This window comes from Rattus norvegicus, chromosome 1, assembly GCF_021556685.1.
Source record: "Rattus norvegicus strain SHRSP/BbbUtx chromosome 1, alternate assembly SHRSP_T2T, whole genome shotgun sequence".
NCBI lineage: Eukaryota > Metazoa > Chordata > Mammalia > Rodentia > Muridae > Rattus > Rattus norvegicus.
Window position 1 is genome coordinate 110,705,940 of NC_141534.1, and position 16,547 is coordinate 110,722,486.

Sequence of the window (16,547 nt, forward strand, 5' to 3'; positions counted from 1 at the left end):
CGTCCTGCAGTACCCATGTCATCTTAATATAAATGTGTAATCACCCAGTCAGGCAAATCAAATAGAAATTCAGACCTTGGCCTCTGTCATCAAACCAGGTTCACATTCTGCTTCAGTTCATTCACTGTCGATGTGACTGGGGTGTGTGTGTGTGTGTGTGTGTGTGTGTGTGTGTGTGTGTGTGAACTGTTTCCATTTCTAAGTGTTGGTTTCTTCTTTAGGTGATGGCGGTGGCAAGTGTATTTTGTGAGATAGTTAAGTGAGCATTATAAAGCACAGGCAACACCATTACTAGCACTTTTGGTTTTAAAAAAGAAACTGTCACTTTAGATAACCTTATTTTATTTTGTGCCAGAACATTTTAAAAGCAAGCTTCCTTTATTTTATCAGTGTGTATATATATGCGTACATGCTGTTCTTATTCAGAACCTCTTGCTTCAGACAGTGTGGACCATGTGCTGTGGAGCTGACATTGCAGGGCCATTTATGATTGACTGAGAAAAAATGGTCAAGGAATAGATGCAGATGGAGGACAAAGAAGGGAGCATACATAGTGGCATCAGAGAAATCTACTTTAATGGTTAACAATTTAGAAATTACATAAGTACCAGGAAAACCAGTAACCAGTGAAATTGTCAAGCTCTGAGTCTTCAGTAGCATGACAGAGCTTCCAACTGAGACATGTATATCTGTTGTTTAAGAGAATGTTTTCCCATTGGCTGGCTGCCTCCCCGATGTTGTGTTTGTTTGTGTTTTGGTGTGCGTGTGTGTGTGTGTGTGTGTGTGTGTGTGTGTGTGTGTGTGTGTGTGTTGTGTATGTGTGTGTGTTTGTGATGGTGATGGTGATGTCTCATTATGTAGTCCTGGCAGCCTTGGAGCTCACTATGTCCACCAGAGATCCCCCTAAGTGCTGGGATTAAAGGTACATCTCATCACACTCAGCCAATTCCCCTGTTCTTTCATTTAGGGCGTACCAACAATGTTGGCAATAGAAGCTCATATGGGAACAGACTCTTGCATTAGAACGGAAAACTGATTATAGAGAGAGCCATGGAGAGAGAAGGTGAAGTGGAGATGGGAAGAGGTGGTTTGTAGCTCTTTGCTTCTGTCCATGCAGCACTGGTGAAAGCCCTTACCACCGCCTCTGTGAAAGATATGTTGGTCTCCATGGCTGCCAGGTGCTCTACGCCTAGGCCTGTGTATGGACCACTGGCTTCTTTGCTTTTGGAAGTCTCTATTAACCACTGAGTAGAACGGGATCCTGCGTGTATGGAGGGTATTTGTGCATAAGTAGTTGCATCCCTTGATTACTCTAGAAGAGACTCTCCAGAGTTGGAAGTTGAACTGAGTCTGATAGTTTGAGCAAATTATTTTTATTGTGCTTAAAATTGTATTTCTTGGTTATAATTATAAAGATGTTTTGGGAAATTTTATGTTTCTGCCTAGTTTGGTTGAATAATTCAAGAAATATGTATTATGAGGGTATTGGCTAGTTTGTCAACTTGACAGTAGTTAGGGTCCTTTTAAAAGAAGGCACCTGACTTGAGAAAACAACCCCACCAGATTGGCCTGCGGGCAAGCCTGTGTGGCATTCTCTTTTCTTTTCTGCACACTGGTGTTTTGACTGCATGTATGTATGTATGAGGGTGTCAGATCCCCTGGGACTGGAGTTACAGACAGGTACGAGCTGCCACGTGGGTGCTGCAGATTGAATCCAGGACCTCTAGAAGAGCCATCTCTTCAGCAAGACTTTTTTTTAATTGATGATTGATTTGGGAGGCCCAGCCCATTGTAAATAGTGTACCATAGGCAGGTGGTCTGGAGTTGTGTAAGAAAGCAGGTTTTATGTATGAGTGCTTTGTCTCCATGTATGTCTGTATACCACATGCGTTACTGGTGCCAGAAGAGGGCATTGGATTCCCTGAAACTGGAGTTAGTGATGGTGATGAGCCATCATGTCATGGCTGAGAACTGAGTTCAGTCCTCTGGAATATCAGCCAGTGCTTTTAGCCAGTGAGCCATCTCTCCAGGACTTCAATTCATTCTCTCTCTCTCTCTCTCTCTCTCTCTCTCTCTCTCTCTCTCTCTTTCTTTCTTTCTTCCCTTCCTTCCTTCCTTTCCTTCCTTCCTTTCTTTCCTTCTTTTTCCTTCCTTCCTTTATTTATTTCCTTCTTTCCTTCTTTTTCCTTCCTTCCTTTATTTATTTCCTTCTTTCCTTCCTTCCTTCCTTTCTTTCCTTCTTTTTTTTTTCCCTTTTCTTTTTTTTGGAGCTGGGGACCGTTCGAACCCAGGGCCTTGCGCTTGCTAGGCAAGCGCTCTACCAGTGAGCTAAATCCCCAATCCCCCTTCCTTCCTTTCTTTCTTTCCTTCTTTCTTCTTTCTTTCTATTTTTTTACTTTATTTTATTTTGAATTTTGGTTTTTCAAGACATGAGTTCTTTGTGTAGCCCTGGCTGTCCTAGAACTCTTAACTGTTGACCAGGTTGGCCTTGAATTTAGAGATTGGCCTTTCTCTGCTTTCCAAGTGCTGGGATTAAAGGTGTGCACCACCCATGCCCAACTTTAGGCAATCTTTTTAAATCTTGGGTAAACAGATGTCTCACTTTTAAGAATTCCTTGACATAAATAATGATTCACTTTCGCCAATGCAAAGATGTCCATTTATAGTCATTCCTGTGCATAGATGTATATGAATGTATATGTATGTGTTGGTAGAATGTCATACATCCCATGTTCCCTGAACATGCAGAGCATAGTAACAGGTGCTACTGTTTAGGATTTAGCATACGACTGATATACCTGTTCAGAGTTTCCTTCTGAGCCTTTGTTTCTGTGGTGTAAGCACATCTGCAACTCAGCATGGCTGCCTGGACAGTCTCTTATCCATGGGTTAGTTTGTGTAGAGGAGGTTGTCCCAAGGCAGAGGCAGTCATCAGACCTGTTTCTGGGTTACTCACCTATGGGGATGGTTTTGGGTCTGCTGCCTTCTTTGTTCTATTTGTTTATGCGGTTAAAGAATTAAGTGTTTATTTCACCAGAAAATAATGTGTACATAAACAAGGGAGAAACAGCCTCTGTTGGAGGGCTGTTGTGAGGTGCAGCTGTGCTGAGGGATGTGGCCCTGGAGGGGAAGAGTAGTTGCAGCATGTGACTGACAGTACGCAGTGTGTGTACCAATAGAATATGGCGTGTTAGGACCCCAAGAGTGTCTCCTTTCCCTGGGAAGGACTCACTGGTGTTTCTTGAAATCTGGTTGCACTGGGATCCTGCTCCTTGAGCTGAACACGCCACCATTTCTTGAAGATGCTGGTGTCTGGCAAGTAGAAGACAAACTGTAGTGGGAAAGTGTAACACTTACTCAGAATATGGGCAGCCACCCTGTTGTATTGACTCCTAGTTTCCTTTGTGAACCTCTCTGAATGAATGAATGTTCATTCTGCTCCTTGATTTAAATTCACCTACTGAGTTCTGTGTGCACACCAATGAAAGCTCTCTAGATAGTGAATGCTTTGGGAAGTGGCACTTTGAGGTGGGCTGTCATGTGCACACCAGGATGTGTGGTTACATCTGTGTCTCTGCCCAGAGGATGCCAGCAGTGTTTCCACCCTCATCTCCACTGTGAGGCTGAGAGAGATAAAGTCTATCAGGACCAGTACTCCCAATTACCCGTGTAACATGCCAGGGAGCTGCAGGGCTGAGGAAGAAAGAGTATACTGAAAAGTGGGGTATAGGTGCAGATTCTATACTTGCCACCATGAAAACCAGCTGGGTCCTCTTCACACCTAAACCTGGCTTTCCAGTGCTTACCCTCCATAGAACTTCTATACATACAATGACAGAGTTACACAGCAAAAGAAGGTACCTGTTGAAAGGGCTATCAGCTGCTCCGATTGGTCTCTTGTGGCATTGCCCATTCCTGACGCTCATCTTTTCCTTTCTGTGCAGGGCTATTTTCTTCTTTTTGAGTCGATGTTGGATTCTGTCCTTTATGCAAAGAGCAAATACTTGGCAAAAGGGGGATCGGGTAAGTACGACTTTCAGTGTTAGTCTGATCTCAAGATGGTACAACCAAATGAGCCTTTGAACACTGAGACACTGTACATGGCTGAGTCTGAGTAGAGATAAAAGACGTTTCCATTGGAGGAGCCCTTGTCACTTAAGATATGGGGAGTCCACGGTCATAGTTTCTTAGGACATCTATTAAAAGTTTTTTGTTTGTTTTATAAAATCCTAAGGACTATGTTTTTAATAATAATGGGAAGTTTTTAGTATTCAAATTAAAATGAGTTAGAAGCATCTTTTTAGTTTTTAACCTTTTGTCATTTACTCTTGTTTTCCTTGCTTAATTTTAGCCAAAGGCCAATAGCATGTTTCATTTTGAGTTGGAGACTGTTTGCTTAAATGGCAAATTTTCCTTACCTCACTAACTGATGAGCGTCTCTACTCTGGGTTTTAGTTTAGTGTTAGAAAGGTTCTAAGTACCCTCACCTGTAATTTCACTGTAAGACCCCTATCAACTTGGAGCTTTTTTTCCATGTCTGTGCTTTTTTCCTTATCTTGTTCTGTTCCGTCCTGGTAAAGGGCTGCACTTCTGGCCTTGTGCTTAGAAGACTGCAGTCCTTATGAACAGGGATTGTTTATTTTGAGGAAATGCATGGCTTCTTGAACACAGAGTGAAAACCTGCTTATGTGTGGAATCGTAGTGCCTCCCCTCCATCTGCTTTTCCTGTTCCTCCTCACTTTCCCTCCCTTCTCTGCTCTCAGAGCTGACAACGGCTGCCCAGAGATGACTGACTACAGGGACCTATCAGACTATCCAGAGTGCTGGGCCTTGCTTCGGCCTCCTGCCCTTAGTACCCTTCAGTTGTATAGGCAGTTACTGTATGTTTAAAAGCCCTCAGGGCAAACCAGGAGAGTTAGGTCTGCCCTCCAGACAGTAGAACACTCCAATAGCCTCTGTGTCCCCTCTTTCTCAAGGTGCATTGTTATCATTCCCTGCATTTACCTTAAACCAGTTCTTGATCTCTGCTGTGAGCCTGGCTGGAGAGGATTTATTTACCCTGAAACAGTTGCTAGTCTGTGATTATTGTGATCTTTTCATGACTGAAGGAAATAATATCACTTGATGATTCTCTAGCGGCCATTGCCATCACTCTTGTTTAAATTATACGTAATCCTCACCACAGCCCCTTGAGATTTGGGGAACAGTCTAAAAAGGTGTCCAGGAAGACAATACCGTTAAGCAGCCAAGCCTGCACTTCTTTTTCTTTTTGGTTTTTAAGCTCAAATCTGTCTGACCTATTCAATATTCATGTTCTTTTCACTAAACCTTGTTTCCCTTATTAAAATGCGTTTAAAACATCTGACTCTTGCTGTGGGGTTCTAGGGCTGCCCCCCTCCACACCTCCCCAGTGGTGTCCATTGATCTCACTGAAGAACTGACAGCAGTTAATGCATTTAAATCGAGTGCTCAGTAAGATTCATTAGGCCCCCACAGCCACGGGACCATGGCAGCTGGAGGGGTAGAAGGGAGGTTAATGATTCTAGCTCAGTCCATCTTTTATATAACTGATTAACATTAGGATCATCTGAGGGTGCAGTGGGAAGACTTGGCATCCAGCTGCCCGAGCAGTGCTTTGGAATGCTATGTGTTAATATAATTAGGAGAAAGAAATAAAGTATGAGCAACGTGAAGTGAACCATCAGTGCTACCGGATGCTCATTGTATTGTAAAGTTTTACTCTTATGTTTTTCAGAAGGAATCCTTACCAAGCAATTGGTAATGCAAACATTTTAGAGAGAATGATTGCATTATGGAAGAGGGCATGGGTATTATAGGCTCACAGGAGCATAATGGGTCCATGACGTAAATCTAAGTTCATCTTTCTCCTCCTCTCTCCCACGAAGGAGATTTAAATCAGTGTAAAGAAATACTAAGTTCTTGGATAAAGAGAATTAGTGCCAGAAGTTGTCAGCTCACCCAAACTTACTGTAAAAAATGGTGAAATCCCAAACTACTAATTATTAAAGGTAGATGAGAATTTGTGTATTTTCCCTTTTTTTAATGTTAAAAATTTTACAGTAGAATTTTAAGTACTGATGTCTGCATGAATTTTAAGTACTAATGTTAAAAATTTTACAGTAGAATTTTAAGTACTGATGTCTGCATTGTCCTCAATTTTAGCTGATTTTGAAATTTATGTGGAAAAGTACACAAGAAATGGCAAGAATCCATTAAAGTAGCAAGGCCCTTGGGTGGCAGGGACAGGAGGAAGAGCCCTGCCATGTGTTAAGTGCGTCCTGAGGTCTGGGTAATAAAACCATTACTGGTTCCTGTGTGGGAGACTAGTTGAAGAAAATAGGAAATCTGGTATAGCCACAGATGTAACTAGAACATGTTATGATATAGGAAACCATTTTAAATAACAAATTAAAAAATAATTATTTAAAAATAAAACAAAGCTAAGTATGGTGGCTTACACTTTCAACCCCAGCACTTAGAAGTTGGAGGCAGGAAGATCAGGAGTTCAAGTCCAGCCTCAGCTATATCCACTGAGTTTGAACCTTGGCAATATAAGACCTTTCATTAAAGGAAGAAAGAAAGGGATAAAATGAAGTAAGGTTCAGCTAGGTTCAATGGTATATTTTTGCAGACCCAGCACTTAGCAGGCTGAGGTAAGAGGAATACTTAGGCCTTGAAGTTCAAGGCTAGCCAAGGCTACATACTAAAGCCTTTAAACAACCTTCCCCAGACAGTTTATTCTGGACAGGAAATTGAACATTGAAAGTTAACCAGTGAATCAGAGAGATTACAAACACATTAGACTTGAGAGAAGAGGAGTTTTCTAAGAACTTAAATTTGGAAGTCCTGAAAGAATGATTTACACAGTTGAGGTCATTTAGCAGACTGTACTCAAGCAGTCAATAAAACAGGGAATCCATCCAGCTCCCACTTCCGTTTAATTTCTAACTTATCAGTGGATGAGTGACAGTTCCCAGAAAAGCATGAAGACAAGCAAAGGTGCTGCCTCTGTTAAGTGGAGGGCACAGGGTCTTCCTCCTCCCTCTGGAAGTGCCAGTGCTTTCGCTGAGGCTTAAGAACTCACTTCAAGATCATAGCACCTTACGGTCCTCAGAGAAAAAGTGCGGGGTGAGAGGGGGAGGAAGGGTAGATCTGGATGTATCTTCCTCAAGTTCTCTCCACCTTACTTCATGAGGCAGGGTCTTTCACTGGACCTTTGGTCATGGCATTCACAAAGACTTGGAATTAGGATGGGATCTGATAAATAGAACAGGTAGAAAATAGTGAGCCTCTCTGCACTGAGCCCCGTGTTTACCTCTATCCTCGAAGTGCAGAGCTCTGTGGTGGTTTTCAGCTGCCTGCTGGTGGTAGAGAACATCCAATTCCTTTATTATTATTTTTTTTTCGGAGCTGGGGACCAAACCCAGGGCCTTGCGCTTGCTAGGCAAGCACTCTACCACTGAGCTAAATCCCCAACCCCTTTATTATTTTTTTTTTTAAACTAAGCTTATGGCCTACAGTTTCACTGAGCCTGGTGGTTATTTCTAAAAGGATTTCCTGTGTAAACAATCAGTCATCTGCAAAGAGTCTTAATACTACTGTACCTGGTTTCTTACCTGTAACCCTTTGATAAAAACAAGAAATGGACGGTCCTTTAGTACAAATGACTAAATGAGTAATTAGAACTTGACTAAGAATGAGGTGTGAGCCAGCTTTTGAAGATCATAGGTAAAATAGCTGCTAATTACAGCAGGGCAAAGCAAGTCAGTTCAGGTAAGGAAGCCCAGTCACCCACTGTGGGAAATCAAAACTGACATGCCGGGGAACAGGAGATTGAAATCATATTCTGTTAATAGCATGTAGAAGTAATTCTTATGGAATTGGCTCAAAATCAGCGATAGACTCTGAAATCATAGCAGAAGAGAACTGAGAAGCGGTTGCTAGCACCATCCTTCTCATTATCAGAAAGGAATTGTTTTTTGACTTGTCATTACATGGTCCAGGTCAGTAAAAGCAGGTCCCCTCCTACTAAAAATCCCACTGCAGTTTGGGTTCTTCAGGCTTTTATACAGTTTTGAGCAGGATGGCTAGCAGCCCGTGCCAGCTCCCTGCTTCTGATTTGCTTTACAGGGACAATCACGAGGGCCTTTTAAAATATGGATGCTCAGCCTTCATGGAAGAGGCCTTTGAACACAGTCCAGAGGCAGAGCCCTGCTTCTGAGAATTTATTTTTAGTGCTTCCCTTTATATCATTGAGGTGAGAAGACTTGTAAGAAACTGAGATCACCCCAGTCAATGGAAAAGGACTTGTTAAAGGGCAGGAAGTAATGTAACCAGAAAGGGGACTCTGTAGGACCTGTGGGCTGCAGAGTGGAGGCCACTACCTGTGGCTGACACATTACACTGTGTGGGCACCTGAAGATGACACTGTCACCTTTATTGTGAGCAGGCCCACATTTCTGCATTGCTCACTTCGTTTTTATGACAGTGCCCTTTCTGCTTTCCCTTCTAACAAGTGCTCATTTGCTTTATAAGGGTGGAACTCTTGTGTTTGAAGAGCAATGCAGTGGGCTGGCATATAGTGGGAAGTCTGTGGTGTCTGTGGGCAGACCTCAAGACTTGCTTAGCTGTCTGGCTATCTTAGCTAATGAGGACTGCTCCTCTTGACATTACGTTACCTCCCTACCTCAGTCCCCTTCTTTGTACAATGGAGATTATAATTATTGCCAAGCTGTAGAAAATCTCAAAGTCTTGATGAGGTTCTTGGTATGACGTGGTTTTTCAATGTGTATTAAGTCTCCTCCTGCGTTCTTGCTGACAACAAGATCAGCACTGGCCTGTGCCTTAAACAGTGGTTAAAGGGGTTTGAGCATGACACCTGTATCCAGCACATTGAGTGTCACACTGGCACGTAGATGGCAGTACACAAAGCCATGGAGGCTGATTCTGGGGCTTAACGTTTCTTGGACTATATACTATCTACTTGGTCTTTCCAACTTTTCACCACATTTGTTATTTTGGTGTATTTCTTTTCTTTTTTCTTTTTTCTAGAAATATCCTGATAATGTCATTTACTTTTTTCTGTACATAGTTCTTCAAAGTATATTCCAACCACCTATTAAGTCTACCTAAACTAATGGAGCTGGTCACTGTTTTTGAGGTAATATAGAGGAATAAGTCCAGTTCCCAAGTGAGTAATTTCTAAGTTATTCTTGCTCTATAAAATGGCAAGAGTTTACAATGATTTAACTCCTGTGTGCTCACGTTTTGTGGGAACTGGATTCTTGTACACCTCCTTTAGGGCCCGGAAGTTTGTAAGGCCTTCCCTAGGAATAAAGGAGTCCCCATCTTACTCTGCTCACCTCATGAGCTGTGCCTGTGACAGATGAATTCTGGGCAGTGAATCGAGAAGGACACAGATGTCAAAGCCGTGGATTTATAAATGGTCTGGTAACCGGCTGCTTTTGTCCAATCAGCACTTGGCCCATTTCACCTATAAGCAGGCATAATTATTCAATTATAGCATCTATCTGACAAAAAACCAAAAGTGACAAATGTGTGAGAACGTGAAGGTAGAGTTCATGGGGTTCTGGCCTGGCCCAAGGTTAGGCCGCTGTGCCGAGGTGGACGCTGAGCCCCACTGACCTAGCGTCGATTACAGATCTTTATAAATATTCATGTCTTTCTGAGAGATGAGAAAACCATTTTTAAGTTCAAAATAAACACACAGGATTTTTATACCTTTGAAATATAATTAGCTTAAAAATTGTGCTTCAGCACTTGAAACAACATTCTGCTCTTGGCTTTTTCTCTAATCGTAGGCTTGAAGTCCATTATAGTTTTCCTTATGAAGGTGCCATCTTTGTTCGCCATCGTGTCCCTAGCACACCACACAGCTTGAGGGAGTGGCAGACGACCAGGTTATATTTTCAGTGTGACAGGCCACATCCCTGCCCTCACTCTGGCTCTGGCACTGTAGCACACTGCAGCTGTAGGTGATGGGTAGACGCTAGGGCAGTGGTCATACAGTGAGTTTACAAACCCAGGCTGCAGACTGTGTTGATGCATGAGCTGTGGTTTGCCAAACCCAATGATAGCATTTAAAAAAAATCAAAACACAACGTAGTGAAGGTTTTTGATCTTGCTCTGAGACAGAGCCTCGTGAACTATACTAAGTCATGTGACTATCCACACCATGTATAATGAATGCTGCAATATGTTTAGTTCCAGTGACCTATAGAGCAGTGGTGCTCTAGTAGTGACAGTCAACAAGCCTGAAATCGCACCTCTTTTCTCTGGCAGGATCTCTGGGTCTGACCCACTGCCTGTCTTGTGAACAAGGCTCTATAGAACACAGTCATTCGGCTTTCATAATAACCACAGAAAGTGGTCACTTCAACAGAAAACCAAATGGCTTCCAAGACTTAAAGTGATGCTTCACCAAAGATGTTTGCTGACCTGACTGTGCCTTACTGCGTTCCTCAGGCCATAGTGTAAGAAACAGCAGCTTAGCACGAAGGCCTATAAAGGGTATGAGAAGCTAGCCAGATACCCATCACTGCCTCAATGTCCATTCTGTCTTCACTGTTTCACATGTGAAGGATGTGGCTCAGAACTGACTATAGCACCCTCAGTGGGTCTCTCTTTAGTCAGATTCTAGCAGCAAAGTAGGTTTTTTGAGGAATTTATGTTCTTCAGAATGGAGCTAGCCAGTGAGCTTGCCTTGGTAAAGGAAGAGGAGAGCAGGGCCCCGTGCAGCAGGCACAACTTGTGCAGAAGCCAAACTGTGAGGCAGCATTAGGCCTGTGTCCTGCTTTGATGTACATCCCATGCTGGCCTTTATTTTAAAGATAACTTAGAGCTGTTGTCTTTGGATAATACAGTTTCTAAGGGTGAGGTAGAGGGTGGTCTCTAAGTCTGAAGATAAGCTGGTGATATGGGAACATGTAACTGACTTTTTTTTTCTGGATTCATGAGCTATTTATAAGAAAAATTAATTTCCATGTAAGTCACAGGAAAGAGAAGCTCCGAGCTGTGTTTGTCATATATGTAAACTACATGTTTTTACTGTCCCACAGAATTTATCCCAGTTCTAAATCATTCCCCAGTGCCCCTTTAGTGCTACTTTAGCTGTCTTCTTCTCTGCTCAGCCCCCTTTGCTGTTTCTCTTGTGTCATAAACTCTGGTACTGGTGACACATCTGGTGCTGGGTCTCAGAGGCTTCTGCTGTGTTTGCATCTGCATTCTCATGGTCTTCAGTTCTGTGTCTCAGAGCCAGATAATTCCACCTCTTATGTTTCATCTTCTCATTGGCATTTTCACTGGTGTCCAGAGCAACGCTCTCATTCACCCGGGTCTGCCCATATTGATGCCCTGTAAAAGCTGACAATCTGTTCAACTGCTAAAGCCAGGCACTGTTCCCGATTCCTCCTCATCTCAGCTGGCCATTCCTGAGTGCCACCTCCCAGCTGTTTTTCAGTTCCATTTCCTCCCCATGCCATAGCCTGACCTGGTTTTCACCACCTAAATCATTACATTTCTGAATTTGTCTGTTTGCCTCCCCATCATTCTTCACATAGCATTTCAAATGGTTGTTCTAAAACCAGAATCTGATCATAGTGCTACCCTAAGTAAAATTCTCCCTGAGTTACCATTTTTAAACTAAAGTTCAGTTCACTCAGTGGTTTGCAGAGCCCTTTCAAGCCTTGCACCTCTGTTGTCTAGTTAGAATGCAAGTTCCAACCTGTAATGGTGACTGACACACTCTCTCACTCTGTTAGATGACTCTTTCTATCCTCACTCCTGAGCTGGTGTCCATTCTTACATGGTAGCCAGCTTCTCCTGTTAAAGCCTTGTCTGAATTTATTGGTTTTGGTAGGTGATCCATAGTGCCTTATACTTCTCTTTTGAGACCAGTCTGGGTGACATGAGAGCCCGTCTCAAAATAAATAGATAAGTACAAATTTCTTGAGAGTAGGAATTTGTATCCACAGTGTTTAATTTAGATTGGAAGATACTTAATGATCATTTTATATTAAAGTATAGTATGAGCTGCTCCTCTACCTGCCCATAAAACTCCAGGGTGATTTCCCCCTGTGGTGCTACATACTTTTCTGGATAGTTTTCTTTACTTTAGGGGAATATGTGAAATAGCAGTTTAGAGGGCTGTTTTAAGTTGTCATATTTTAGCTTTAATATTAGTATGTTTGTTTCAAGAGTGTTTGAGTAATTTTAATAGGAACCTATCGTTGGAATGTTGACTTTACCATCACAACTATAGGCACTGGGGTCGGTTGTCTCTGTCTCTGTCTTCATTGATCTCCCCCTGCTAAGTAGTCCATATAGATAGGTTTGATATTTATATTTAGCCATTTAAAACCATCCTTTCATTGAAACGAAGTTGCTCCATATATGGGCATTTTCTTTATTCTAGTCTACCCTGACATTTGCACCATCAGCCTTGTGGCCGTGAGTGACGTGAGCAAACACGCCGATAGAATTGCCTTCTGGGATGACGTCTATGGCTTCAACATGTCCTGCATGAAGAAAGCAGTTATACCAGAAGCTGTTGTGGAAGTTGTAGATCACAAGACTCTCATTTCAGACCCTTGTGATATCAAGGTAGGTGTGTGAGCATTCCCTCTGTGTCTGTGGGGTTTGATGCTAAGACTCCCTGCACAAGCCACTGTCTAATAGATGTGCAGAAAACCCTTATGCAAAATGAGGGAGTGTCTGCATGTGGCCTGCACACATTTTAAATTATCACTTACTTCACTTACATTTGTTACAAAGTGAGTGCTGTTCAAGTAGTAAACTGTACTGTTTACAGCATTTGAGAAGCTAGACCTCTGCACACGCTTGGTTCAGGTATAAAAAAATATAATGCTTTTAGTTCACAGTTGCCTTGATCCAAGGACATGGGTCACAGTAGATGTGAGTGGTGTGTGGTGATAATATGTAAGGTGATCTTGGGTCAAGCACAGAGCACTAGATTTTAAATTTGGAGGTCTTTAGTATGTCAGCAAAATGGCAGACAGATCAAAGCGTGATTTCATGGATATTATTGCTTATAGGAAATCCAAGTAGAAGACAGCCTTCTTACTGACTTTCCATGTGGGCCTCCTCTGGTTTTGGTTTACTCTAAAACAGGGTCAAACTTGCTTCTAGGCCATCATTGCTTAGAATCACTTCTTACTCCATTTATCAGCCTTCAAATCCAAGTCCAGGAGCTGGTTGACTCACTTATACATAGTCTAGCCTCCTGGGCCAGAAGCCTGCATCTTCAGTGCTGGCATCTGCTTCACTGCCGCCTGGCACCAAGCTGCCCTCTCACAGATCATCATTCTCATCCTATATTCCACTGTCAAGTTCTTACTTAGACTTCTTCCAGCCTCATTAGCTTAATTAGCACGAATTTACCTGAAACCACATGGCTGTGTTAAAATATCCTCATTAAGTTCTTCTGTGTTTATTTTTGTCATGTTAACCTATGGATTTATGGGACTGTCGATTTTACATAGGCTCACCATAGCTTGGTAACATAATGAAGTGTGTGAAGATTTCAGCTGTGGGTTAGGGCAGTGTCTCCTTCCTTTTGTAATATATAGCTGTTCTCTGCATAAAGGAGCCTCCTCAACAAGCAAGCCTGATTAACTGTGGAGCTGCTGGGTTCCCTGGTGCACTGTGGGCCTGCTTCACGCTCTGGTACTCTGGTAGGAAGAGGCCTGTGGAGCTGTTTGGATCAGAGCAGAGGGGAACAGTTGCTGTCACCTTGGCAGAGCAGGAGGAAATGGGGGAGGGAATGCTGGCTTTGCTTGATCCCTTAAACTACTGGAGTAGTTGAGACAGCTGGTTTAGGGCTGACTCTCAGCGTGTTTTGAGAATGCTGTGATAGCGAGCTTGCCTGTGCAGCCATGTTTATTCTCATTCTTCCTACACCTAACAGCCCTACACTATAACTGTCTTTAAAATGTTTCTCCAACTATCTGTCATAAAGAGGGTAGTGTCCCAGGCTGTCACTTGCCACCCCTTCCCAAAGTTACTTGGAGAACTTGAGCCAGGACAGGACACAAAGAAATACGCTGTTTCTGTCCAAGATGAACCCTCTGTTCTGCTGTTTGGTTTGAATTATTATGGCTTTTCCTTCTATCCAAAAACACCTTTAAATATTGAGAGATGAATTTTTCCTGACAGTCTTTCCCTTCACCAGCGTGTGTTTTCAAGTTACCATTTCCTCTAAGATTAATGTCATAACCAGAAGCACAGTAGATGTGAGTGGTGTGTGGTGATAATATGTAAGGTGATCTTGGGTCAAGCACAGAACACTAGATTTTAAATTTGGAGGTCTTTAGTGTGTCAGCAAAATGGCAGACAGATCAAAGCATTATTTCATGGATATTATTGCTTATAGGAAATCAAAGTAGAAGACAGCAACGTGATTTAGAGAAACATTAACTGTTACTCTTCCTTTAGCTTGGAAAGAATCCTCAGAATCATATATGATTAGAAGTTAGGGAATATTATGTTAGCCAGGCTTTGCTAGTCCTGTTTACTGATCTCTTTCTTTCTCCTTTCCAATGGGAAGCATATAGATTGCCACACCACATCTATCTCAGACTTGGAGTTTTCTTCAGACTTTACCCTGAGAACCACAAAGACAGCCATGTGCACGGTAAGCTGACCCTTCCCGCTTCCACAGATCCCACTGGCAATGCGGTTGATTGGCAGAGTAATGAATTAATTACCAGACTTGTGATAAATGGAAACAGCTATTGCCATTGACAGTCTGTCTTTGCCTTTGCTCTCACTGGACAGATCTGCTTAATAGATGAGTAGAATTCAGAAAAGTCACTGCAGCTGGTCTGCTGATGATGTCTGAAGTCTCCGTCCTCAGGAGGTGAAGGATGGCCGCAGTAGACGGCCCTGTCTCCTACAGTCTGTTTACTTAGGACACAGACGTGGGCAATCTTGGTTTTTTATTTTTCTTTCCTTTTTTGGTTATTATCTATCATACTCAACAGGGAACTTTCTATTTTATCTTCAAAAACAAAAATTATTACTGTATGCCTTCCAGTAGGTCTTTACACCTAATCTAGATGTAAATGATCAACATTTGATCCAAATACACGTTTGGCCCGGGATGTAGGTCTATTTGTTTATGGAGTCTCACCGTGTAGCCTAGTTCTGTCTCTGCAGGGACTGCATGCTTGTGTGGAGGAGGCCAGGCCATGTGAGCCCAAGCTGTAGGGAATCATGAGACATTTCAACAGAGAGGCAGGTACTCCTATGGTGCTAATGCCTCCAAGAATGTCTCATCACAGAATTTATGATAACATGCATCTTCCTGTGATGACAGGAGTGTGACAGCCCTTGAGCACATGTGCATGGGACATTCTGACACTCAGTTGTCATGATCATTTAGATTGGCTTGGCCTAGGATGCTGCATTGTACTGATGAGGACAGGAAACTGCTGTCACGTTTTACATGCACAAAGTGCTCTACCTTTTCCCTGACCCCTAACAAGCCTTGTTCCTCAGTGGGATTGTCCAACTCACCGAAAGAGCATGAGGGGGCTTTAACACATAGAAGTGCAGGCGTGTGGGAGCCATGCTCCAACTGCATCTGAAGCAGGTGAAGTGAGTTACACTCTAGACATAGTGAGCAGCAGTCCAGCAGCCGCTGAACGGACTGATGAACAGAGAGTCTGTGTGCGCTCAGACCGAGACACAGCTAGGTTTAGCAAGTAAGTAGGCCATGCATCTCTCCTGTGCAGCAAATACTAAGGAAATCCTGGACTGGGGTCATGAATTTGATGGTAAAGGGTTCAATTCTCAGGACTCACATAGAAGTAAAAGGTGGGATTGATTTCTCAAGTTGCTTGCACTCATATAATAATAAGAAAATCCTTTTAAAAAAATAGATCTTTGAGATTTTAAACCCTTGGAGAGGATTGAGATGTTTGGATAGGCATCTGCATTTCCAACGAACCTGTTCCTTCATAACGTGCTTACGTGATCAGTAGCCTGCCGTGAGTAGGACATTCCTACCTAATACCTAAATGAGCTTTGTCGTTTACAGCCTGGCTCACCCTTTGTGTCTGCAAACCCCTCTGTAGTGTGGAGCTATTGTACAAACGCAGTCTCTGAGACATCCCCTGTGCTCATGAAGAATAAGCCAGTGCAGACATATTTCAGAGGGTGGGTATCTGATTAGAATTGCCCTGTTTCTATTTGGGCAGTGCTGGTGATGGGCAGAGCCAGTGAGCTGGTCACAGGCAGACCTGGTGATGGGCAGAGCCGGTGACAGGCAATGCCGGTGACCAGTGATGGTGGAGGGGGAGGGCTAAGGAGCAGCCTGGGGAGTGAGCAGGAGTTTGTTTCTTGTTTTTAAGTAGAGGGAGCAAAGTCTTTGGATTTTTCATTCTGAAACTAGAATACATAGTGACAAGAGAGACAGTTTCTAAGAAGTCAATCATGTTTAAATATATGCACAACCATTTGTCTCCTAATGAGATCCCAAATTTGTG

At 42.8% G+C, this 16,547-nt stretch overlaps 1 protein-coding gene across 1 annotated transcript in view; it reads left to right on the plus strand.

Moving 5' to 3' along the window:
• The window catches only part of Prmt3 (protein arginine methyltransferase 3), an 89,899-nt gene that overhangs the window by 36,645 nt on the left and 36,707 nt on the right, over window positions 1-16,547 (plus strand). The window contains exons 11-13 of the mRNA NM_053557.2: window positions 3,945-4,023; window positions 12,455-12,642; window positions 14,606-14,692. Coding sequence (NP_446009.1) covers window positions 3,945-4,023; window positions 12,455-12,642; window positions 14,606-14,692 — 354 coding nt within the window. The remainder of the gene's footprint in view (window positions 1-3,944; window positions 4,024-12,454; window positions 12,643-14,605; window positions 14,693-16,547) is intronic.